Source organism: Gymnoscopelus microlampas, assembly GCF_963454915.1.
Source record: "Gymnoscopelus microlampas genome assembly, chromosome: 21".
NCBI classification, from domain to species: domain Eukaryota; kingdom Metazoa; phylum Chordata; class Actinopteri; order Myctophiformes; family Myctophidae; genus Gymnoscopelus; species Gymnoscopelus microlampas.
The window spans coordinates 25447896-25475265 of NC_139958.1; the positions used below are offsets into that span (position 1 = coordinate 25447896).

Here is a 27370-nt window from a genome sequence, read left to right on the forward strand (position 1 = left end):
AAAGCCCACTTGCTCTTTAACAACTGAGCTCATTGATTTCACAGCACAATGTCACATATTGTTCCAACCTTTTCAGTCCAAAGATTGCAGGATTGCTATCATTTGCAGGGAGACCTACTGTACAGTATGCTTTTCCAATAATCACTAGGGCCAGAAAAATGTATAGCATTATGAAATGGTCCTGCACATTGTTTTACTAACTAAACTTGTTATGTTGTGTATGTTGTGTATGTTATGTTCTCTTAACCACGATCTACAAGCCTGTTAGCTTGTAGATTTTTTTTACTTTTTTAAGCTTTCAGGAAATATTTGCGATTAATGACATGCCCAAAATAGGTACGCCAGTTTGAAAGTGGTTATCACATGACATCTCATGACACTGAAACCCAGACATTATAGTTATGTGGTTGGCGGCTCTGATAGAAATAGATCAATGATATTTTCCTTTAACTGAATACAGTGTATTGCACTCAGCTGTGTACATTTGATGCAATTGTGTACATACAATAGAGAATTAATGCAACATCACTTCCAAGGTTGTGATTATAATCTGAAAACACAAATGCCAGTGCTTTCCACTGCCTAATACAGAGTGTAAGCATTGCTCAATTGAGAGCATCGCTATGCACAACACAAACACATAAGTAGAACATAAGCTCTAAATATGATACAGTATGCATTGCCTGGGTCTCTGATGGTACCATACTGTAGTTAAATTGTTGGTAGTTAGTGGCTTTCAACTTTTTATAGGCTTATTATCTTTGTCCACTGCAACTAAAGCACATTCTTATCAGTTAATGGTTAATTCTTCATTAATGACTTTCAGTTAATGGTTATGAATAACGTTCAAAATGGTTATCCCTGTGCTTTGTTATTGTACAACCAACTATCCAATAATTACTTTTTACATATGGACTGTCCCAGAGGCCACAATGCAGTTAGTTCCCCAGGGGCCGGATTTGGCTTGCCAGTTGAATATCACTGGATTTAAGTGGTTAAGTAAGGGGTGTCCAAACTTTTTTCAATGGGGTCCATATTTGAAAATATGAAAATAGCTTAGGCCGACTGCATCTCCTGTCATACTGTGCCTTTGGAAGATCAAGATCAAGTCACATACAAATGGATCACATTACAGAAGTCTTATTTAACTACAGTACAGTGCAATATCAATTGTCTCTTGTTGGCAGTGTAGCCAAAATGTAAGACAATCATCTGTGCTGTGAACAAAACTAAAACAATTCAGTCTTTTTTCAGCCTGTTGTTCACATGCATGCACTGCTCTTCTATTGTACTGTATTTACAGTCCAATTCATTGTCTTTTGTTCAAATGGAGAAAAATGCAACCAGGTTAAGGTCTCTACAAAAATGTCTTTCTTTCACATCGTGAGAATGATACAACACACGGAACATGCAGTTAGTAATCCGTACAAATTCTGGAAATGGCTCTCCAGTTCAGGTTAATATCAAAACACTCACATTTTAGTTAGGAAGCTGCTGGCCATTGTCTTTAGACATGTCCGAGTTCAGTGGTCAAGTTGACAGCCTAATGTAGACAGTAAGTGTTTCTAAAAGTGATGTGTTGTCTGTTTCTTGTGTGCAGTCGTGAGGTTCTTCAGGAGGTGCTGGATGCAGACCTGAGCAACGAGGCTTTCCCCTTCTCTACTCACCAAGTAGTCAATGCAGCAGGACATCAGGTGAGAATAACACCAACACACAAGTTTGTATTCCTATACTTGTGAGGACATCAACATTTTAGGATGACAATTCTATGAAAGCCATTTAAAAAATGTACAAATAGTGCCGTAGATCAGCTATTTTCAGATTGCAACTAACCACTATAAATCAGCAGTGTTGGGCACGTTACTTAAAAAAAAAGTATGAATAATTATGTCTAGTGTCTATTTCTAAAATTCTTCTATACTGTACGTGTGGGGACATTTGCCCCTCACAGGTATAGTAATAGAAACACACACACATTCTTCAGTGTGAGGAACGTCATCCCATTTCTACTGTTATTGGACATGGTACATTTGTCAGCTCCAAAACAACCAACCCTGTCAATGTAAGTTAGGACATAGAGTCATTAATTAGAAATACAGTATGTATGCAAATTACATGCTGTTGATTGAAACCCATTTATTATTTCAAAGGTTGAGTCACAAGAGAGTCTGTCTGTGTGTGTGTGTGTGTGTGTGTGTGTGTGTGTGTGTGTGTGTGTGTGTGTGTGTGTGTGTGTGTGTGTGTGTGTGTGTGTGTGTGTGTGTGTGTGTGTGTGTGTGTGTGTGTGTGTGTGTGTGTGTACTGTACGCTCTCAGGATGAAATGAACATGGTTTTACAGGGTACTGTGTGTGTTTATAAAGTTGCGTGTGTCTGTATCGTGGGGTGGCAGGCTAGTGGTGCTGTGCTCTCCTCAGCGTCCCGGGGCCAGGCCTGGCTGCCTGGCCAGATGGTCTGGCTGACGCAGCATCCACTGGAGAAACTGTCTGAGAGAGTTAGACTAGTGCGCTTGTTCCCTTCACCTCTCCTCACCCATCACTCATTCTGTCTGCCTGTCTCTGTCTTTCTTTTTCTCTTGCCCAATTTCCTTCTCTCTATATTAAAAAAAAATGTGAATTCTTGTGAATTCTTTTGTCTTATTTCTTCTTCTTCTTATTATTCATCAGATTATACCTCTTCTTGTTCTTCCTGTTTTTCCACCTCTTCTTCCTCTTTTTCATTTCCTTTCTCTCTTTCCTTTTCTTCATCGTCTTCTAAGACCCGTTCTTCCTTTTTCTACTTCTTCTCCTTCCTCCTCTTCCTCTTCCTCTGTCTCATTTTAATACCCCCTCCCCCAGCATAGCAGATAAGAGACGATGTTGGCATTAAAATGGATGTCAAGTAGATCCTGTCCTTGAAGGGGTGTGTCTCTGTGTGTGTGTGTGTGTGTGTGTGTGTGTGGGGGGGGGGCGTGTGTGTGTACGCACATTCATACAGTACGTGCTTTTGTGTAAGGGATAGAGCACTTACCCTGTCTCTATTCGTGTCTCCTTCTAAAGTTGCGTTCACGCAGTACATGATCAAAATAATCACGTCACTTCAATAGCAGGAGCCATGTTCATCTGATGTTTTGTGTGTGTCACCAGTGTGTTTGTTAAGCATGGTGAGACAGGCAGTTCTCTCTCTCTCTCACTACACCACTGGACCCTGCATCAGATGTTGTTCTGTTCGCTTCAGTGAAAATCACTTGATTTGAGCATTTTTCAACTGACACGTATCGCTCTGTTCACAAGAGCTTCGAGCATAGAGGTGAAATATCACTCAATGGTGTGCCTTTTCATTCATATTGAAATGTGACGCTTGAAAAAGCGACTGTCACACCCGGTGTGAATGAACCTGAAGACACCCCTCTCTACCACTTACTCTCTACCTCTTTCTCTAGCTCTCTCTACCTCTTGGAACTCATCTCTTAATCTGCCTCTCTCTTCTCTCTTTCTGCCTCTCTACCTCTATCTCTTGACCTCTCTTCTCTCTATTGTGTATCTTTGTAATACCTCTCGTCTCTCTCTCTCTCTCTCTCTCTCTCTCTCTCTCTCTCTCTCTCTCTCTCTCTTACTAATACCTCTCATGTCCCTCTCTCCTAGGTGCGAGCCATGCGTCTGTCATTTGTTGGAGAGTTGGGCTGGGAGTTACACATTCCCAAAGAATCTTGTCTTCCAGTCTACAATGCCGTCATGGCTGCCGGTGCCAAACATGGAATCATCAACTCTGGCTATAGAGCTATTGACTCACTCAGCATAGAGAAAGGTATAGTTATTATTAAAACATGCAGCAGCTAGCTCACTGGCTGTAATACTGTTGTGCTGTATATGTTACAGAGAACACACACACACACACACACACACACACACACACACACACACACACACACACACACACACACACACACACACACACACACACACACACACACACACACACACACACACGAGAGGTTTCTATATATTGACTTTCCATATCAATAACAGTTATCTCTGCTCTCTCGGCTATCTCTAGAGGGAATTGCCACAGTATACTATGTGACTCATTGTAGTGCGTGCGTGAGTGAGTGTGTGTTTCGGCTGATTTGCCTCTCTGTGTGTGTGTCTGTGTGTCTGTTTTCGTTGGGTGTGCGTATGTGTTTGTGTTTTTGACTTTCATGGTTCACTTCACAACATGTCCTCTCTCTCCCATTTGCTTCCTCTACCCTACTGCTCTCCACCATTATAATGGTGAAACATTAAAATGCACCTGCTTATATTGACTGCCATAAGATGGACACACTAAAGTTCCTTTGAAATGTACTTTTTGCTATGTATTTATTGATAACAGGACACACGTACACACACACACACACACACACACACACACACACACACACACACACACACACACACACACACACACACACACACACACACACACACACACACACACACACACACACACACACACACACACCAGATATTATGATGAGAGAGTATGTATTCACACAGTAAGAACAGATGATGGGATAAATACATTGATGGATTATCTAGATAGATAGACTGACTGGTTCTATTTCAAATCATCGTGTATGTTGCACCCCATCTCCATTGTTTCCCTGTCTCCCCCCCAGGTTATAGACATTGGCATGCTGACCTCAGACCAGATGACACTCCCCTGGAGGCGGGGCTAGCGTTTACCTGTAAGATGAAGAGCTCCATTCCATTTCTGGGCCGTGATAGGCTGGAGAAACAGAAGGAGGAGGGGCTAAGGAGACGTATCGTTTGCTTCACCATTGACGAGTCAGTAATAGCACCTTAAATGCCTTAAAAAAATCTTCAACCATATAAGTTCATCATATTGTTGTTGAATCAACAAAAAATGGCATAGGATTGGTACAGTATTTCCAAGTCCAGATACAGTACATAATACTGTAGTCTTTCATAAAGTTAGCATAAAAGTCAATAATACGTATATTATTTAACAGGCCTCTGGTTTAGTGCAATAGAACACAGTTACTGGTCTGTTTAATAACCCTAAGGTGAACACTCTCTCTCTCTCTCTCTCTCAGTCATGTTCCATTGTTGGGTCTTGAGGCGGTCTTCCGTAACGGCGTCCCTGTTGGTCATCTGCGACGTGGAGAATACGGCTTTTACGTGGACAAGTCAATGGGAATGGGCTACATCCGCAATCCTGATGGAGGAGTGGTAAGGATGACTTTCTCTCTCCCCATTTCTCTCAATCTTTCTCTCTCTCTCTCACACAGACACACAGACACACAGACACACACACACACACACACACACACACACACACACACACACACACACACACACACACACACACACACACACACACACAGAGTAGGGCTGTCAAATAAATATTCAAACCATGAATCGACCGCGGGGTAAAGAAAAAGTTTTTGTCTCTAGGTCTATGTACAGCCCAAAGCTGCACTTAGGGCATCGTCCTTGCAGTGAGTGTAGTTATGGCAAGTTGCCCGGACCAATGTGTCAGTGATGTACAATCCAGCGGCCAATGTGGCGTCTACGTATAATATTTCTATGCATACAACAGCCACACAACTAAAAGCTGGAGAAACAAAACAGTATTACCGTGAGGGACTTTGTACAGGTGGACAACTATGAACGACTGCAGAATTTAAGTGACTTTGGACCATAGAGTTATAATATACCTAGACTGGTAACCCGGAAATCCCCGCCCATTCATTTCAATGGAGTTGCTCACCAAGTGCATACCATACTCCCTTTTTACTGCTTCTTCCATGTTCCATCATATGCACAGTAGTGTCCACACAACCCCTTCGGCGTAGTACTATCTACCTTCGTGTGCAAGCCCGTGAGTCGAGCCCATTGGTCGAAACTGTGGTAAGCCGCAGCTGCAGTGCTTCACTTTTCCTTTCCCTCCTGGTTCTTGGGATTGCTTTGGACAGGTGGACAACTATAAATAAACTATGGCAGTTTAAGTAGTAATAATGATAATAATATATGGGATTTATATAGCGCTTTTCTAAGTACTCAAAGAAGCTTTACATGTGTGTGGGGGCCAGGACACTTTGGAAAGGTGGACAGCTATGAACTACCTGATCCGCTGATACGCTGCCTGGTGGAATGCAAAATTAAATTAATAAATATTAAAAATTAATATATTGGTTAACGATACCTTTTGTAAGCCTGTAATTGACAATCCGCGGTGAGCGACCTCTTATGGATATAATGGTACTGACCAGTTATGACATTACATGCATTATATGCATCATGTTCTATGCTAAATATAATAACAATAACCAAATTAATACATTTTTAAGGGAATATTGAGGTTCTGTAGCCAGCATTGCCTGGGTTATTGTGTGGGTGAAATAGGCTCTCTTACTCTCGCTCCCTCATACCCTCCCTCCCTCTCTCTCTCCCTCGTTCCCTTTTCCTCGTTCCCCCTCTCTCTGACCACCCGTGGATCCTGGGACCACTAAATTGAAACAGCATCACTGTGTGTGTGTGTGCGTGTGTGTGTGTGTGCGTGCGTGCGTGCGTGCGTGCGTGCGTGCGTGCGTGTGTGCGTGCGTGCGTGCGTGTGCGCAAGAGAGAGCCAGTAGGAAAATGAGTCTCTCTGCTGCTGTTATCACCAGATACTAATCATCATTGTCATCACTAGCCCCAGTCCAGAGACCCAACCACATAGCTCCATTTCCCTGCACACTGCATTACGCAATCTACTGACCTACACGGTTACAATTAAAACAACTTTACCATTCCCCTTAATATTACACCAACAACCACATAATATAATTTTAGTTCCAGAAGATCACCTCAGATGCAGAGGTTGCAGCAGAGAGAGATGAAAGAAGAAACATTTGATTTAATTAAGTGGGATGCAAAAGGCAAAGCCGTCACTTTAGTTTTATAATTTTTTTTAGAGTGCTGTAATTTGCACATTTGCAAGTGTCTTCAGCTGTGTGGGTTGTGGGGGTGTGTGTGTGCTGTGTTTTGTTTAGCATTTCCAATTTGAATCAAACAGATGCACGCGGGCACGCACTCACACACTCACATGTGCATGCATGTTGGACCCATTTTAGCTCCATTGAAGCTCCATTGAAGTTGAGGTGTTCAGTGCTCTGCTGCAATGAGGAAATCAGTGAAGCATACACATGTGTGTGTACAGTACTGTACACACGTGTGACACAACACGAAAATGAACAATAGTTATTTTTGACATATTGTAATCTAATACTGCATATTTTCACCATTACCATTCCGCACTTTGACAACGTCTCTAAACATTATTAAACACTCTTTTTATTCGCAAGTGTCTGCCCCCAACATTCAATGATGTAGCCACCGGAATTTTGTATTTTTGTATTATCCAAATGTTGGCTCAAAGTGAGATAAGATAATGTTATTCACTCTAGTGTGTAGCGTCATGGGTTGTCGGTTTCAACGTCTTGCACATAAGTGCTGTTCATATAAGGAAAGAAACATTGCAACAATACCATAAGAACCATAAGGAAATTGGTTGTTTTAAACGTTTGACTACTATGCCCTCACCAGCCTTTAGCTGTAATTACTAAAAGCAAAATGAGAGCTGGGTGTGTGGTTGTATGTGTGTGTGGGGCAGAGACAGATGTGTGTGATTTCCCGGAGAAAGAGTTTAAGGGAAGGAGAGCGCAAATTAGCTCTCTGGGTTACAAGGGACCTGACATTGACTCATGAATGAATGAAATTGCTCACAGCACTTCATAACCCATCTGTCATTCAGCACTGTGCTCTATTTCATTTTCCGTTGCAGATATAAAAGACACAAAATCTGTCTGCCAGTCGGGATGGCAATTTTACCACGGGTGTGGATTAACCATTTAACCCCTTTATACTTAAAACTAAAACAAAACTTAGGCCCGTCCACACGTACACAGGTACTGCATGTTTTAAAACGCACTCATGCGCACTCCTACTTTTTTTTACTTCGGCCACAGTGAAAATGTTTAAAACCGCTGGATTTTCGTTGCCGTGTGGACTGAGATAAATGGAGATTTCTCACATTATAAGCATGATGCAGTGGGATCAACCATTTAAGTGATTCATTTATCGTTTCACCGGCACTTGTTCCATATTCTCACATTATCTCTCCTACGCCATTCCACTTTCTCTTACACCCCCCCTCCCCACCCTCTCTCTTTCTCTTTTCTCTCTCAGGTGAGCCCTGATTTTATAAGGAGTGGAGACTTCACCCTGGAGAGGATGGGGGTGACTTACCAGGCTAAGGCCCACCTCAGATCACCTTTTGACCCTGAAAACAAACGTGTTAAGGGCATTTATGCTTGAGAATGACCACACTCGTGTCAGAACACTTTGGTGGGTGCTAGAGGCTAAATCCCGCATTCATACTTCGTTGCACGATTGGTGTCACAGGCCGAACATAGCCAGCCTACATGCTCAGAATGCGTCGCTTGTGAGCTTGTAGGTCTGTTATATTTGGCGTGGGATGCCATCGTGCGACGGAGCATAAATTAGGCATAAAAGGGTGCAGCTATTAAGCCCCTCTCTCTTAAAAGTTTGACTTTTAATATATTATGATCTTAAATCCTCAGCACAACGTCAATATAGGTAATTTTGATTTAAGCTTTTGGGATATAGTGGCTCAGTTGTGTGTGAGTCCGTGTTTACATAACCAGTTTAGGAGAGTAACAGTCTTCCTTAACTCATTGAGTGCCAGAATTGCCAGAATTATTTCAGAATGATGTTGTCCCAGTGCCAGAGTTTAAAAAAAGTAAAAGTAAAAAAAAAGTGCCTTTTTCAGTTCTAAGTTAAACAAGGAGTGGATGGAGCTGCAAATCTTCAGATGATGATATCTTGGGTTCTGAACATGCTTTTCAAAAAAAAAAAAAAAAAAAAAAAGGTTTTTTTTTTTTAAAACTATTTTTTCAAAAACACGTCAAATACGTCATTGGCACGTTGCGCCATAGCGGTAAAAACACGTGAAACACATTAATGGCACTCAATGAGTTAAAACCGAGAAGTCATGTTAGGGAAGTTTCTAACAATATTCAAAGCACCAATTCTTCTTTTGCAGAACAAAGATTTCACTTTATTAAAGCTTCAAAAGAGGCCAAAACCTTTTTTAGCCTGGCTGAAATCGAACAAATTCTCTGCGGATAAAATTATTTTATACTCGACGATAGAGTGCTGAACGTTAAACCCCGCCAACTGTATATACATTGCTGGAACGATGATTTTGACATTGGGGTTTGCCTTCTCCAAAATTCTCCATGGTACATTGCCAGCTAGAAATAAAACAATATAAATCATGAGCACCTTGAATTTCTCACTAATCACACACAATGTTTGCATTGGTGTCTCTGCGTTAATGTTCAACTAGTTAAGAGAATCTCAAAGGTGCAAGAACTGCCGAAACAAACTTCGGCAAGGCAATGCATTTGTTCATTTTCCCCGTAATGGCGTCATTTTGTCCAAGACCTCGCAAAACTTAGTTTAGCTACTAAAACGCTTCCAAAAGGCCAGAGTTTAATTATTCTACACACATGCAGCACAGAATGCTTAGCGCCTCATTCCGCTGCTGGCGGCTTCCAGCATAGCATAAGTGGGGGCAGCACCCCCATTGGAAACAATTCAAAACATACAAACACCTTGGTGGACACAACCCCTTACAATATACAGCAAGTGTGTCATTGGGAATATTAAGTCGATAATAGTTATGTGCTAATATGCTTCTGGAAGACCCTACACCTCTGACTAAAAGCAACATTTTTTTCCCCTGCATTTTTATCCCACGATTTTGTAACCCATTTTTTCACCCAGTGCTAATTGTCTAAATAATCCTGGGTGCTACACTCCCTCTGCCAGCCTAGGGAGAGCCTATAGCCGAGCTCATGCCTCCTTCAATGCATGAGAGCTAGCAAGCCGCTTCTTATCACCTGACAGTGGGGAGTTTCCCTGGTTAGACATAGCGCGTCGAAGGAACACGTTATTCCAACTAGTTCCTTTCCCCTCCATCAGGCGCCCCGGCTGACCAGGGGGGGGCAGTATAGAGACCAGGATCATGTTTTTGTGAGGGTACCTACCCTAGGGGACACGGGGAGAACACAACTTGAGTAGTCTTAAAGAGTTTGAAAGTGCCTCATCTGTGTCTGTCAGACATGTAAATCGGACTCATGTAAATGTTTGTGAAAAGAAATGCAAATAAATTCATTTCAAAATTGTATAAAAATGCACAAGGAACATTTGTTGCCCTGCTTTTGGATAAGATTTTTTATATGACATATTTACTACAGTATAATGTTGTGACTAACATACAAGGACATATCCCTGCCAAGGACCTTGATGACCAGCCTCTAACCTGGTGATAGTGATAGTGTCGCCACTTTTCTGCAACACTATCATACAATGAAGTATGACATAGTGTAATGACAATATAGTAAACTTAACCTTGAGATACTTTGAATAGGAGGAAATTGTGTCAGATAGCAAGTGTTTATAGATAGATTGTTGAAAAGTAAACCAAACACTAACAAACGCTTATCCTTGTCATACTTTGCCAGTCCATTAACAATATACTTTAAAGTTACAAAAGCATGTTTATTTGTACAGCCACTAATTGCTTCTCTGATGTGTGCCTACTGCAAGTTCAACATCAAATATCTGCTATTTCCCTGAAATTCATTGATCCACTCCGTGATTCATTGATCCAACCCCAAAGACCATTCATCATTTAAATATTTCTCATAGTCAGAAGTGGTCATGGACGCATTTTTTTGCGTCGCAAGTAAATATCCCAGTTTTTCCTACAATTGTTTTATTATTTTTCAATTGAAAAAAACCAAAACAATACAAATTCCATAAATAAACAAAAAAAAATGAAAGACATTGTGAAAAAAACCTCTACAAGCTCACAACGCGTCTCAAGACATCTTCATTGTGGATTCAATACATTGAGCACCTGTCACTGTTGTGGTTTCTTGTTTTTTTGTTTTTCAATTCTGTCCTGGTAATTATTCTTCCTGATGGACAGATGTGACTGTGTAGCTGTCCTGGTAAAAGGAAACAGATGAAGTTGTGTCATAAAGAAATTAGAGGACAGGTTTTCTTAATGCTGAGCCTTTGAATTTGCTGCTATGAAACCTTGGAAGTCGTGTTGTGATGTTTGGACAATATGGTTTCATTTTAAGCCGTCTTACAGAAAAAGCCATAACCATTCATAAGCACAAAGATGACCAGTTGAAGGATGTGATTACCGTTCAAATGCATTTATCTCACACTTTGCCACTTGGCACCCACTTCTGTCCAAAGCTCTTCATCAATAAAGTTCCTTTGAAATGTACTTTTTGTGCTATGTATTTATTGACAACAGGACACACGCGCGCGCACACACACACACACACACACACACACACACACACACACACACACACACAACTCACACGTAATCCACAATAAAGATACATGCACTCATGATTACATAAAATAATCGTGTTTGCTATTTCATAATCATGTTATGAAGATAACCTTTCACTGTAACTGTTGTCAATGCTGTTAAGTAGTGGGTAAATAGGCCATTTTTGACTGTCACTTTTCAAAATCCTTTAATCAGCTGCTTCGCTTACAGTACATTTATCTATTTAAGTTCTGTCTAATTTACTGCACATGCCAATCCATTGCCTTAGTGTAAGACTAATAATACAGCTGTTAGATATTTGAATATGCATATCATTACAATAGATTTTTAAAAAGCAAATAGGGGACATCAGTTCCCATACACAGACATGAGACCAAGGCCTAACAATTCAAGAGCATTTTGTTTGACTTAAACCAGTGGTTCTCAACCTGTGGGCCTAGACCTAGAGGATATTGTAAGTGGGCCCCTAAACAATTGGCAAAACAGATGTTAATGATAATTCAACATTAATATTAAAAATATAAATATTTTATATATATATATATATATATATGCAAAAAGAAATTCATGGTATTTTTTAATTAAAACCTTTTCATTGTGATACCGATCAATAAGAATTTAAAGTATACTAATGTATGTTGGGTCCATTTATCCAAGCCGGAACACAATCGATTGATCGCTAAGATAAACATGCTCTGAAAATTCATCCGGCCCGGTTAAGTGGTCAGATGGGTGGACCGCAAACCGCTTCCAAGATTTTCAAGTGGGCCCCTGATCCAGAAAAGGTTGCGAACCACTGACTTAAAACCTCTCCATGTTGCAGTCATTATGGTGCCAGCGTTCAGGTTGAAAACAAAATTAAGCGTGAAAATTTGTGCAAATCTTTGAATATATACTTATGTGTAACTCAAATCTTTGCTTCTGGGGCTCCCTGGAACAAAATATTTTACACAAGTATTTTGTTCCACAATACAATATGTTTACACAATATTTTTACACAAAAATATGTATTCAAAGATTTGCACAAAGATTTTAAATTAAATTGCAGATCTACAAGCTCATAGTGCCGCGCTATGAGCTTGTAGATCTGCTATTTTTGAATAGCCAAAGAAATCTTAAAGTGACACAGATGCGTCCCCGGTCTTAATGGATTTATGTCTTACTGTACTCCACGTGCCGTTTACATTTCTGACTAATAAAGTATTCAATCAATCAGTCAAACCACGGTGGGAGTGGGCTCGTCAGGCTGCTTCGTGGGGATCGGTCCACCTTCACAGGGGTAGCGGGGTCTCTGAAGGAGCGAGGTGACCGCTGGTAGAGGCTGCTTGTCCCATTCACCCTGCCAGTGGTGGAAAAAGTACTCAAATGTTTTATTTAAGTAAAAGTATCAATACTGCAAAGTAGAGATACTCTGTTACAAGTAAAAGTCCGGAATTCAAAATGTACTTGTTACAAGTAAAAGTCCGGAACACAAAAGTATTGGCATCAAAATGTGCTTAAGGTACCAAAAGTGGAAAGTACTTATTATGCAGAATGTCCATTTCACAAGTTTACATTTCACAAGTTTACACCACTGCACCCTGTAGAAAGAAATGCAATTGGATTTCTTGACCTTTCTCTGTGTTTGTGGGTGCACACAGAAAGTGCCAGCTTGGCTGTTGCTGTTTACACACAGGCATGCATGTGTGCGTGCACGGATATTGTACATGTGTTTGCGTGTGCATGTTTGTTGTATAACTGACTGGTCGGTGTTTGTGTGCGTGCGTGTGTGAATGTTTGCTGCTAGAAAAACTGCAGGGTTCTACACTAATTCAGTAATCCACCATTATGTTAGTGTGTGAGAGAGAGGGATGTGTTTGTGGCTGAACTGAAAGTGAACCCAAACCTGTCTTTAGCTAAATTCCATCTACATTTTGGTCAAACAGACACACATCTTATTTATTTTGCTTTCTGGTTTGGGGGACTTGTGGAGCTGCTATTGCTAATCAATTTAAATGGTTTAATGTTGTGTTCAGAAGCGTAGCGTCTGTTGAGCCACTCGGAGCTCTGGCCCAGTCTAGCTGCTGAAAGACAAAGGCGAGAATTTTCTTTTACTGTCAGATGTCACAGGTGACAAAGTCACAAGTTGACATAGCCTGGTTCCAGACCATAGACCCCGCCCACTCTCTGAGTGGACTGCCCCTCTTGGTCTGGACTTCATTCAGTACAAAAAATACCGTCCAATGAGAGTCGGCGGTGGGGGTGGGTCTAACGACAAGCCAATCAGCGAATATCTGCTAAAGCAAGCTGTGCGATGACGTCAGATGTAGGCGGATCCGTGGATCTCTTGTGATTGGTTTAGGGAAATTCAAATCCACTCCCCCTTGTAATCGCCGACACTGGGGCCAATTTCAGGCTGAAGCTCCACGCAGCTTCAGGCTGATAATCAGGCTAAAGTTGACACTGAACCATGTAGATTCCAGCCTACGTGGGTGGTTGTGTTTGGTTTTTCCATCTAAAAAAACAAACAACTTGATCTATGGCACTCTTATCAGTCAGGACTTATGTAGTCAATTATTACATTTCACTCCTGATCAAACGGCAATCACAAGTGGTGAATGAATGTATTATGAGGTTTCGTCCGATTAAAGAGTTGGTTTTTGAAGCAATTTAGTAGCTTTCATGAGTGTGTGTGTGTGTGTGTGTGTGTGTGTGTGTGTGTGTGTGTGTGTGTGTGTGTGTGTGTGTGTGTGTGTGTGTGTGTGTGTGTGTGTGTGTGTGTGTGTGTGTGTGTGTGTGTGTTTGTGTGCATGCACAAGTGTGTTTTCGTGTTTGCACGCACTCTTTGCATTTGGCTGTGCATGTGTGTGGGCTCACAAGTGCAGGTGTGTGTGCAATGTGAATGTGACTCACAGGAAAGAGGCGTGCAGAAGACTGATTGCAGTGCATGGAGATGGGGGCTGATTTATACAGAGAATCCAGGACCTCTCCACTGAATGTGTCCCAGTCAAGCCTGGAATACTGCTCGGTCACACCGACCTCAGCACACACACACTGGTCACTACCCTGGAACCTGGACAGTGCGTGGGATGCAGAAAGCCATAGGAAGAGAAAAAGAGTTAGGGTGAGTATTGGAGGGCAATTGGAAAAAAAAGGAGACAATGAAAGCCTTTCCCACTGGCGTTACAAAGGCACGCAGCAGTTTGTTAAAAGACACACAGCATCTGGCCTTTTGTGATAAACAACAATCAGTACATACTGTAGGAACATGGGGATAGACTAGAGCCTCCGTCACGCGAGCAATAGAAGCAGAGAGACATGTGGAGAGTCTGAAGGAGGATTCTGAAGGGCAAACTATTCCATTGAGAGTACTTACTCTTAGTTGTTAAAGCTGCAATCCGTAACCTATTTTACTGAATAATCAGAATCAGTAACAACTTTACTGCCACATCACACGATGAGCATCATCGTCATCAGTTTAACCAATATGGTAGTTAACACAATATAGCTAGCACATCTGCAGTGGTAAATGGTGCATTTATATGGCACCTTTATCCAAAGCGCATTACATTCACCGCATTCACACAAATACACAAATGATTTGCCAAAATAGTCCTGAGGTCAAAAGTACATTATAACAGAGTTTCAAAGTACAATATAAGAGTGTATTTGCCAAAATAGTAGTACTGTTAGAAAATAGAACAACATGGATAAATGAATGCTAGGATAGAGAAAACATAGCTAAACAATACACAATAAAATGATTGTGGACAAAAGTGGAGACATAACAGAGACATAAAAATCCCCAACCCCCCCCCCCCCCCCCCCACCCTTATCACTATGTATGCACAGGGCCAGTCAATCCACTAGCCTGCTTAAGCATCTGCCAGACAGTCAGCTGTTCCAGCTCATAGGCAGACCACAAGCTGGCCAGTTTGCCCTGAAAAAGTCTATTTTGCTTGCACTGGTAGCGGCGTAGCTTGTCTTCTGAGACAAGCTGGAGCTGGATGGGGATTAGGCTTGCTTCATTATGCAGCAGTTTCACCAGGAGGTACAGCTGCACGTTTCCCCGCTGTGCCTTTCAGTTCAGACGGTTATGCCAACCTTCAACATCGTTGTTGGTCCTGATGGCACATTTGTAAACGGTCCAATGCTCTGGCTTCCACTGGACATCAATCCACATGTTGCGGATGCAGTTGTTTAGGGGTTGGAGCAGCTCTTGGAGCTGCTCGCTGGCAGAGTATACAAGCATGTTGAAGGCATTCCAGAACTCATCGTGGGGGAGATATGGAAGGGCGAACAATCTCAGTGCACCCAGTGCCCACTCTTCCTAGTGCCCAGTCTTCCAGGTGCCCACATTTCCCTAGTGCCCACTCTTCCTAGTGCCCAGTTATCCTGGTGCCCACTCTTCCTAGTGCCCAGTTATCTCCACCCCTAAGTGCCCACTCGTCCAGGTGCCTACATTTCCCTAGTGCCCACTCTTCCTATATTGCCCAGTTATCCTGGTGCCCACCTTTCCTGGTGCCCACTCTTACTGGTGCCCACTCGTCCAAGCCAAGGTGCCTAGTTGTCCCTAGTGCCCAGATGATTTTGGTGTGCACCTATGCTGTTACCATTCACACACCGAAGGCAGAGGAAACCATGCAAGGCAACAACCTGCTCATCGGGGGCAATTAGCGGTTCATTGTCTTGCTCAAGTACATTTCGGCCCTAACTCGGGGATCAAACCGTTTCCACACTGCTCCCAGTGGTTGGAGGTGGTCTCCCTACTCTTCCATTAAGAAATGTACACCCTGTTGTTGGGTGGGACATCTACTGTTTGACAAGTAGTACCGCCTCAAGCACAAAAGTGCAACATCAAGCGGTGGATACTGAATCTCGGGTAGTGCATGAAATGTATAAAGCCAGAGATAGCGTTAAAGAGTGTACAGGTCCATTTGTTTTCATTTGTACCCTCTCTGGAGTTAAATTGACAATGGGGATTTTAATGTCTATGTTGTGAATACATACAGTGCTCTGAATGTACTGCAGATCTATGTATGCCTGTTACCTGTTCATAAAGCTGAAATATTTCTGCAGATATCCAGTGTCCACATGGCTTTTGCAGAGTTCCAGTTGAGTGCGAGGGTAGTAGTGTATGTAGTTCACACACATCTCGTCCATGATGCCAAAACCTCCCTACAGAGACAGAGACGGAGACAGAGACAGAAGGGGGTGGGGTACAACGAAGAGTTATGGATACTTTGTCGAATAACCTTTTTATTTTGAAAATGCAAATGAGTTGGAGAGGTAGATGAGTGTGTGAAATGGTGAGTTTGGAAAGAGAAAGAAAGATCAACTGGGCTGATAGAAAGGAAGGGGAAGAAAAACTGGAGAGGAGTAGATCAGAGAGAGAGAGAGAGAGAGATGATGATGATGATGAGACGCAGGTTACAGTATATCCCCTGGTCAATTAAACATGGCTCCAGGTTATACACATGTTGTGGTGCTTACCACTGTTGGCTTGGTTCTGTCTTCTGTGTTATAGGTACACTTGGTTATGAGGACATCACCCTGTGGATTGAAGTGCGGCCAAGTGTGCACGCAAACACATCACACAAACACATGCACACACAGTAAGCAGTCAACACAGACTTTACATCTTGCTTTTCTGAATATAACTGACATAGTAACTATCCACTTAAAGCCTATATACGTACTTTGTTTATCGGGGTCCCCCAGGGGTCTATTAATACTTGGCTCGTTGTGAGCTTGTAGATCTGCTATTCTCAGCAAATGTTATGCAGAATGTTCACCTATTTATGATTTCCCCAGAATATGGATGCCTGACGGCTGCTGTTATAGCATTAACATAACACTGTCTGTCCCACCTTCTCCAGGATGCAACATTATAGCAATAACGTTATGTGACCTATATTGTCAAAATGGCTTAGATGTGGCCAACATCTTGACATAACTGTCCCTGTTGAGACTACTATGTTGTAAGTAGCAATGTGCTAGAACAGGGCGTTTCAATTGTTTTCCTGTCACAGAACCCCAAAATCAATTTCATTCGGCCATTTCAAATTATTCTGTTATGACTGTCTGACTATAAAAGGTACTTATCTAATACAAATTATTTGAGTTCTTCCACCATTGCTCTTCAATGTTAGATTCACTGTCAGTGTTAAATCTTATTGTGAATGCAGGTACTTACAGGTAGAACATTGACCATCTTCCTTAGAACTCGTATTGTCTGTAAGAAGCAGCACAGAAACATTTACGAAACATGAAAAGGAGTGTCCACCATCAACATCATCATTTTATTTTAAAAAAATATATTAAATTCCCGTATTTCCTCTATTAGTGGCTGGGGTTTTTATTTGCCTCAACTGCAGAGGGTACCAGGCAGGCCTTTATTAGAAGGAGGCATTCAGAGTACCTTCAATAACAGCTGGAGACGTTATCTGGCAATGGAACAGATACCTCTGTTATTATGGTGTGTGTGTGTGTGTGTTTATTAACTCAAAGTGTATCCATCGTGTAGTTGTGTTCAGTCTGCATGAGACTGTACACACGGACCCCTTACTCGACTGTCACACTCCGACCACACCAACCAAGATTGTGGGAGGTTGGTCGGCGCAATATGGACTTAACCGTGGACGGAAAAGTAACATACTGTAGCAGGGGGTTGGAAAGAGCAAGGCTTGATTGGATTGAGTCAATAGCTTTTCTCTAATTTTCACATACTGTAGGATGCAAAGAATTAAGTGAGCTAAACGATAAAATTGTTTTCTTTTTACATAATGCACTTTGTACAGATACATTAGCTTTCACACCAAACAGGAAAGAGAGGAGTGGAATTACGTCACAAGGCTGTCCCATTTGGTGACATGTTGAATAGCAATGACAAAACTGTCAGGGAGCATGCCAGAGCATCCCTGTTTGTGGGAATGAGGTGACACTACAGTAGGCTCCACTGAGCTTCTGAAGGAAACCCATGAAGGAAAATAGACACTTGCTCTGCTGTTCTTCTGGGTTTGGTCAGACTCGCCTGACCTCAATGAGCTCTGTGGAACAACTGGAGTGTCCCTGGCCTGGGTGAAGTCTGACTCAGTGTTTCTGAGGATATTACGACTGACTCACCCTGTGGTGACAACGACATCAACAGCAAGTGACAGTAACATTAACTAATGCCAGCCAGTGTGCAGCAGGTTTGGGTTAACTTACACGTATGCTGGACTGACTTAAAACTACAGGGTAGTGGAAAAGGACACTCGGCCTAGTGCAGATCTACGCCAGGCCTGGTGGCCTACCGATGGCTGTGTAATGTCACTGAATAGTAGTAGCTCTACCCTAGCCTGGTTCCAGACGAATCTGCCTTTGCAAAATTGCATGCACTTTAGCCCTCGGCAGATTAGGTCTGGCCCCCCTTCATAGAGAATTTATTTCTCTCCCGCAGAGGTTGTGCGGGACCAACCAGGGCCCAGTATTCAAATGTGGGCGGGCTTATCAACAAGGAAGCACTGCTCTGATTGGTTCGTACAAGGAAGCACTGCTCTGATTGGTTTAAGTCTAACCAATAGAGTCCGTTTGGATCTTTTTGTAACCGCCCCTTGGAAAAAAATCTATCGTTGATAGGGACCAGACTAATATCCACGCTGTGTGTCGTGTGATATTGTCTGGCCACGCGAGGCTAGCTCTACCCTCTTTTTCAGCTTTTGCATTAGGCCAAAGTACCTGGTAAGAGGTGTGTGGCATTGCATCAACCCAACAAACATGTATGATGTACGGTCGCATGCACTTGCATAATAGTAAACATTGTGTCGGTAGAATGACTGGGTGTGTGATGGCAGAATTGCATTGCTTAGAATCTGTACTGTGTGTACTGTATGTGTTGATCATGTGTTTTTGTTTATGCTGTAATTTTGGAGCGTAAAGCTGTCATCCTATTATAGCGCCATTGTTTGAGTAACGGAGCACAAAGAGCTACAGAGTGACAGAATAAATGCGACTATTTGGTGTAGGAGCTTTGGAGGGCAGACAACAAGTATAATATATGCAATAATATTATTATTGCATTTAACAACGGTACATAATGTTCCTCTTCACACCATGATCAAGTACCAGGAGGCACGGCTCAATAATGATACATACACTGTCTTATGCAGTAGCTCATAGGCAATGTTATGTTCATAACAGCAATCCTATGCACTGACCATAAACACTATGCATATATAGCTAATAATGTAACTCAGTAAGTACGCCGAGTACGTTACATGCATAGGCACTTTGAGCTTGGGTGGTTAGAAATTGGGTTTTAATCACACGCGACCAGGAGAGACTGAACTTTGTGAAATAAAATTGAATGATTCAACCACACAATATTCTCAGAAAGGCTAAATAACCACAACATAGGCTACTTTTTCAAAGTCAAAGAATGCATTTGTTAATCAGAGCACTTGTGCATGTATCTGTCAAAATCAGCAGGGGGGCATAGAAACAGCTGTTTGCATCTCTCTCTCTCTCTCTCTCTCTCTCTCTCTCTCTCTCTCTCTCTCTCTCTCTCTCTCTCTCTCTCTCTCTCTCTCTCCCCCTCCCTCTCTCTTACTAGAGGACATAATGTAATATTTCATCTTCTGTGAGAATGCATAAACATTCCTGTTCCTTCATGTTCAAACAATGTTACTGAGTGCAATGTGTTTTCAAATGTTACAGCCAATACACCAGATGTTGTCATTTCTAATTAGTGCAGTAGGGAAGTGACTGCTTTGGAAGTGGGATGTACTTTTGAATGTACTTATAAAATGCTATCTCAGAATAGCCTGGACAGAAATGTAGACTGCTTATGTTTACGTATTGTGCATAGATTGGAGGTGAAGCGGCTTCTTTCGGGTTCACTCGAACTCGCCACCTGATTGGCCAACTGTCGCTGTCAATCACAGAACGATGTGCGACGACGCTGATAGGCTCGTCAGTTTGGCGTACACAGCCAATATTGCAGAATGGGCGTTCATGCCAGACTCACTCCAGAAATCAAATGGAAATGAGATTTCTGGAGGGAGGGTTTACCAGGCTAAGCTCCCCCTACTGTACCTCTCTGACCTCTTTCACTGTCACGCCCCCTGCCGTTCCCTCAGGTCTGGTGATGCCAACCCCCTGGATGTCCCCACGACAAAGAAACCACCCTGGGGTGACAGGGCTTTTTCTCAGTTGCGTCCCATCTGGTAATCAGAAGGTCACCGGCTCACTTCCCTGCCTGCCCTATTATACTGTGTGTATTGAAGTGTCCCTGAGCAAGACATGTAACCCCTAACTGATCCCCCCACCCCAAGCGCCTCCTCTGAGCACCCATCAGCTGGGCAAAGCTGAAACTGAATTTCCCCTGGGATTGAAGGTCTACCTTCTTTGTTATTCTGGCACATAGCAAATTATCTAACAAAGACTTGACTAGCTTTTCGTGTCTCAGGTGGCGCCTCTTCCACTACGCTACTACATAATTACCTAGTAAGCTTTAATGAGCCCAAATGAAACAAATGGCTTTGATGAATCCAAAAACGATTCTGTTCCTGTCTGCTCATTACCGAAACTGCACATTGCGTATGGTTGCTGTGCGTCGTCCAAATGTGGAATACAATTTCCCAGCTTTGGTACTACTGTAAAGTGCAATTAAATACTAATGTTGTTACAAGGTTGCTAAATCGGGCAGGGCTTTCTGGTCAACAAAACGCAGTATAGAAAATGCACTTATACAGTATGGTGTATTTGGGGCAGTACTGTGGTGTTACAACCCCAGTACCAGGGGTCACAATCATTTAACCACTTCATCCATAGTTTATACTTTGGCTATTAAAAAAATAGCAGATATACAAGCTCACAGAGCCTATATGTGCTTGTAGATCTGCAATTTTGGAAGAATCTGTATATTTTTTAAGCGAACATTTTTAACTCCAATCTTTGCTTCTGGAGGTCCCTGGCACAAGATTTTCTTTCTGTTGATGGGGGTCCGCAGCCAAATACATATCATTTTGGGGTCCTTGACATGAAAGCGTTTGAGAACCACTGCTTTAGGAAACACTAGTCCTGCTTATTAACTGTACCTGGTAGTGCGTGCTGAAGTGCTGGTCCTCCTGCACCACTTCCAGCTCCCTGCCGTCCCTCACCAGGACGGTCCTCACGCCCCGCCCAGCCAGGTGTGTGTGCAGCTGGGATGCAAAAATGTTGATTCCCCTGTGAGGCAAGGCCTGGGATGAGGACAGAGAGGGAGAGGGGGAAAGAAATATTAAAGAAGAACAGAGGTGGAAAAAAGTACTCAATTTTTTTAAAAACTTGTGTAAAAGTATCAATACTGCAATGTAGACATACTCTGTTAAAAGTAAAAGTCCGGAATAAAAAAATGACTTAAGTAAAAGTACAAAAGTATTGGTATCAAAATATTCTTAAAAGTGCTCATTATGCAGAATGTCCCATTTCACAAGTTTTCAAATGTATAAAAATCTTTAGAAAATAGCAGAACATTTTCAAATACAGTTTCAAATACAGCCGAAATGTACTGTATATAGGGCTGAAGTGGTTAATGCATGTTTTGTAATAATAATACAAATCTACAAAGTAACTAGTAATTCAAGTTTTCAAATAATTGTAGTGGAGTAAAAAGTACAATATTTGCCTCGGAGATGTAGTGGAGTAGAAGTTAAAGTATTGAAAAAACATACAATAATGATCCTACTGTACACTACTGACACCAAAAAGCCTCTACTAGGCCTACTTTCTCTACTCTACTAAATAAGTGGAGCAGAACTCATTTTATTCACAAACGATAACGTATAATATGTAAAACTGTTAATAAAGTATTCAATGAAAAAATAAGAAAAGATGAATTGTATTGTATTTACGGTATAGCTCTATACATACAGTGTGGGTACACTTGGATGTGCAGTAGCCAGTGAGGGAGAAGCTGTGTTGTTTTGGTGGGACAGCCATAACTGGAGTATAGACAAGGCCCAGCTCCATGATTCCAGCATCATAGCGCCTCAGACTGGGTGTATACAGCAGACGTATCCCAGATGAGTCACGCCGTCCTGCATGTACAGTATAGAGAACATCATCCTTAATCAAGTACGAAACTGAAGCCTTTAAAGCAGTAGTTCTCAAAACTTTTTGTGCATGCAACGCAAATTCTGGATACATTCGAGATAACAATGACAATTTTGTACTGGTCCGGATTGAGAGGTCTGTGCAAAATTCTTGTGCCAAATTCTAGTGTGCAAAAGTTATATTCTCATCCCTGTATGTATTATGTATCTTGCCCCGATGTTCAGACAAAAAAAAAAGTTTAGACGAAACAGGAGTTTAGGGTCTAGAGAGACTATGATAAATCTACAAAAAGTAAATTAAAAACGAAACACAAAAGGCAAAGTTATGCACAGTAAAAAACAGAGTTTTAAATTAACGTGGACTGTACTGTGTACACAACCAAAACTCCAAGAACTCATCAGTAGAGAATAGAGTAGAACAGTGGTTGTCAAATTGGGGTCCAGGGACCCTCAGGGTTCCTTAGGGGCTTCCAAATGGACACTCATAGGTCTGTAAACTCTGAGAGTTATGAGGTTCTTGAAATTAAAAAAGTTTGAGAATCACTGGAATAGAGTAAAAGCAAAGGAAGGGGAACATGCTGAGAAGGAAAAAAACAAAGAACATACTTTTTTGAGGAGGGATTTAGTGAAAAAGAAAGGAAAAGAACAGCTACTGTACAGTCAGAGGGAAGGCAGTGGAGTGAGAAGAATTACAATGGCGGAGATGAGACAGCAGAACCCTATATTGACTAGAGGTAGGCAAGATCAAAGCTGTCTATCGTCTGTATTTGAAGTAGTCTGTTCAGTGGATAAAAGACTGGGTTTTCTAGGGGGAAAAGAAAGGAGAGTCCCTGCTGAGCACGGAAAGATGAGAGAAAGCGAGAGAGAGAGAAAGTGAGAGAGAGAGAGAGTTTAATTAAAAATAAACTGAAATTTAAAATATAGTCAAAACTAAATAAAAGTAAAATCCAAAACTTTAATAACTTTACTGCATGTGCGTGCAAGTGAGAGTGTGCACATGTGGAAGTGGACGTGCATTTGTGTGTAAGCAGTTTGTGCGTGCGTGTGTCCGTGCGTGTGTGTGCGTGCGTGTGTGTGTGCGTGCGTGTGTGTGTACCAGACAACAGCAGGGGGTTGTGGTAATGAACCTCCAGCCGAAGGAATCTTGAAGAACCTGGTCCACCCAATGGTAGACCTGCATCAGGAGGGTAGTAAAATGCCTGCAAGAGTTCAAATGTATTAACATAACATATTTGAATTAATAATAGACATTTACATATATTAATATATATTAATACATTGAAGCTCCGTTATGTAATTTTCTTTAGTGCATAAAATGTTATTTTGTCCAATCTGTATGGTAGAGTATGTTAATACAAGGTCTCCTTGCTCTTTTATTGAGACATTTAGATCCTGTTTCTAGGTTGGACACGACCTTTGACAGAATCCTGTTTCTGGTTTGGTACGACCTTTGACACAATCCTGTTTCTGGTTTGGTACGACCTTTGACACAATCCTGTCTCAGGTACCATGTGTAAATATGTATATAATTTGTTATTTGTTATTCTATGGAAATAACGATACGATGGGAACAATGCGCAAAAAACACCCACTTTTTTACTTCTGTAAACCTGTGATGTCACAATAACGCTGATTCTGATTCTTAAACCTACCTGGCTGATAAACAGACTCTAATTATGCACACACAGGCACGCATGCACACACACTTTTTCAGATTCCCCATTAGGTGCTTCAAAGTTCCAAGTCTTAAGTTGCTCCCTAGAGAAAATGATATCCTCATTATTTCCTAGTATAGTGTATAAGTAGCTACAGTTAAAGTGTGTTAAAATAGTAATGTGTCTTCAGAGACCTTGAGTAAGGTGCTGTTTGTACAGCCATGACACAGCGACTGTACATATACTGTATAGGAGGCCTATGCCAGAGTGATAGGTTTACATCTGAAGATCCTGTCAGAAGTAAACCTCCTCCAAAGTAATTGAAACAGATTTGGTTCCATAGATTATACAGTATGGGAGAATTATATGAATAGGATAACACCCCAATGTTGTGTATGAATAAAATAAATCTCCAAGTAGTCTAGGGTTATGTAAAATGTATATAGGGTTAAAGTGGTTAAAAGGTTGACTGGCCTGCCCTTCCCTCTCTTTTCTGTTGGACTGGAGCATTCAACTTCATTGTCATTAGCACTCTTCACACAGTACAATCCTCACTGTTAATTTAACTCCAAATGTGTACAAATGGAGGGTCCATTTGTACACTGTGAGTTAAATTAGCACTATCGATTTTTACTATGCACACATGCAGGACTGACTTCTACTCCAGAGGTTCCTAACTCTTATTGGGACAGACAGCTTTTTGTTGTTGAGCCTGATATATAGCTGGAATTCATTGCAAAACGCTTTGAAAATGGTCTCAAAGGCAATCTTATAATGTGGCCTTTAATCTTATATTATTTAATTGCAATAGTTTTTTATGTTGTTGCTGCTGTTTCATTGTAACTCTGTGGCATTGAAAATGAGGGGCTCGCCCTCAATGCGATCTTGAGGCTTAAATGTTAAATAATACTGTTTCAGTGGATCACTGTTTTCTTTCTGTTTTCCTCATTTGATGTGTGAATAAAAACATTCTGCTTATCCTAGGCAAAATACAATTGTTGTCTCGCACTGGCCACAGGAACTGAAACTCCAAATAATTACAGCAAGGACATTTGATTTTGTTTGTTTGCCGTTATTGTCTTACTCAATACAGTGTGTCAAGACCCTTCTTAAACAAACCCACAAACCAATTATTTTGACGCATACATAATGGGAGAATGGAATTTTTGAGATAATGATGTTTTCCTGTCAGAATGGTTCAATTCTGAATGACACAGGGTGGCATTCTCTTTCTCTCCGTTTCTTTTTCTCATGAGTCGTTTTCCTCTTTCTTACAGTATCTGTTTAAGAATATTACACAATGATGTTCCTACCCTCCTCACAAACTCCTTGCCCCCCTCTCTCCAAGGTGCTGGGCAGAATAAAACAACCCTATTAAGAAGTAATGAAAGAAGCCTGAATATTTCTCTCCTAATCTTGCCTTCACAGCTCGTTTTTGTTTGGCTGACAGATAATCCAATCAGAGAGGGACTGGGCTGTTATGATGCAGTGCGAGGCAAAGCAGAGTAGAATGGTTTACAAACGTACTGTCCCCTGACTTCTACGTTCGAAGGCTGACGGGGTAAATTGGTTGGTTGGTCGTTGGTTATAGCTTGGTTGATTGGTTATGTTCTCTAGTTAGTAGTTTCTTAACTCTCTGGGTGCTTGTCTCTGAGCGGCTGATTAGTTAGTTGACTAGCTAGCCCAATCATGGCTTATTTATCTGGCTGGTTGCCAGATGGTTTATCTGGATGGTTTCCTTGCTGAGTATTTGGCTTGTTGACTGGCTAGCTGCTTCATTCATTCATTCATTCATTTATTCATTTTGAGTTTTTTTGTTTGATGATTAATTGTCTGGCTCTGGCTAGATGTAATCATAAGAAAATATGACAACTCTTCTTCTCTGCCATATACTCTATGTATTTCCACAACACTGTTTCCCTACTCATACACTCAATCCATCCATACACACACTCAAATCACAGTATATAGTACGTGTCTGTAAGCATACCTCAGCCCCCATAGCCCAGGCAGCCAGTACATGGCGGCAGAAATTGAGCTTCCCAGGTTTCATCTTGTCATCACAGGAGCCGCTGTACTCTGGCACACTCTGGATATCAGGAGAACATTCAAACACCTCCATGTGATGCACAATGGCCTCATTGCCTGCAGAAATCACTGACTCATACTAACAGAGACAAAGAAAGGAAAGCATGAGAGCAGCATAAATCATTGTTGCGTGTTCTGTTATACATTATATTATTAACAAACCTTGACATTAAGTTTCAATTGTCACGCCTACAAATACAATACTATCTAAACTGAATGTTATTGCACTGTATTGATTGTGTGTAAAAGAATGTGCTGCAGTGAACCAGGTGATATTTGTTACCATGACAGCCACATTATTTATTTATGTTGTTTCGTTGTTGTTACCATGACAATGGGGCTGTTAAGGATGTTTTGGGACAGCTGGTAAACACCTGGTGAAGAGTGGCTTGTTGTGCAATGTACTTCTAAAATCTTTATTTTGTATTAAAAACAAACCCTCTATATAGCTTTGTGCAAACGGTTTGTCCTTGCACTGCTTACCACTGAACCTTCTTGGAAATGTATTATATACTTTGCTTAGGTTTTAGGCTTTAACATGCGGTTGATCTGGTACCTGGAGCGTCCTGATGTAAGCGTAAATGTATACTATCTACTGTATGCGTTATGTGTGTCCACGTTCAAGGTCATGCATACCATGACAATGTGGTTTTTGGGCATGTTTTCAGGCAGCTGCTGGACAAAGCACCAGTAGGTGGTCTCCTGGTTCGGTATAGTGACGTCTGGGGCCAGGACCTCCAACGTCTCCACATCTGGCGGCAGAGAGGGGGGTTGTGTGTCAGGCCGCAGCATCAGCACCCGCTGTACCCCCATCTGGATCCGGGACAGGTTCAACTGCTCCAACGACGCGATTTGTCGATCCAGTATTCCGTATATCACATGAACAGTGCCCTCCTGAATAATGAAAGATGTATTGTTGTATTCTTTTGTATAATCTATCTATTTTTTGTTATTTTTATATTGTTGTATGACGAAGTATAAAATAAGCCATAAAGGGTTAGTTCACCCAAAAAAAGATTTTCGATCAATCATACACCCCATGAAGCCTTGAATTCATGCAGTTTTTTGTTTTTGACGCATTCCTATGCCAATAATTTAATTACGAGGCTGTGTTTCCGGTAGGAGACTTAAAGAGTCTCCTACCGGAA

At 41.6% G+C, this 27370-nt stretch overlaps 2 protein-coding genes across 2 annotated transcripts in view; one reads left to right on the forward strand and one right to left on the reverse strand.

The window, feature by feature from the left end:
- Positions 1–11350, forward strand: part of sardh (sarcosine dehydrogenase) — a 52764-nt gene extending 41414 nt beyond the window's left edge. The window contains exons 18-22 of the mRNA XM_084046887.1: positions 1601–1694; positions 3622–3784; positions 4635–4803; positions 5073–5208; positions 8209–11350. Of these exons, the coding sequence (XP_083903013.1) occupies positions 1601–1694; positions 3622–3784; positions 4635–4803; positions 5073–5208; positions 8209–8337 (691 nt within the window). The 3' untranslated portion in view covers positions 8338–11350. The remainder of the gene's footprint in view (positions 1–1600; positions 1695–3621; positions 3785–4634; positions 4804–5072; positions 5209–8208) is intronic.
- A 1291-nt stretch (positions 11351–12641) lies between these two features.
- The window catches only part of dbh (dopamine beta-hydroxylase (dopamine beta-monooxygenase)), a gene marked incomplete at both ends in the record, with an annotated part of 33201 nt that continues 18472 nt past the window's right edge, over positions 12642–27370 (reverse strand). Inside the window, 10 exons of the mRNA XM_084047173.1 lie at positions 12642–12764; positions 14318–14477; positions 16455–16582; positions 16898–16957; positions 17601–17639; positions 21484–21627; positions 22298–22464; positions 23576–23678; positions 26125–26301; positions 26859–27116. Of these exons, the coding sequence (XP_083903299.1) occupies positions 12642–12764; positions 14318–14477; positions 16455–16582; positions 16898–16957; positions 17601–17639; positions 21484–21627; positions 22298–22464; positions 23576–23678; positions 26125–26301; positions 26859–27116 (1359 nt within the window). The remainder of the gene's footprint in view (positions 12765–14317; positions 14478–16454; positions 16583–16897; positions 16958–17600; positions 17640–21483; positions 21628–22297; positions 22465–23575; positions 23679–26124; positions 26302–26858; positions 27117–27370) is intronic.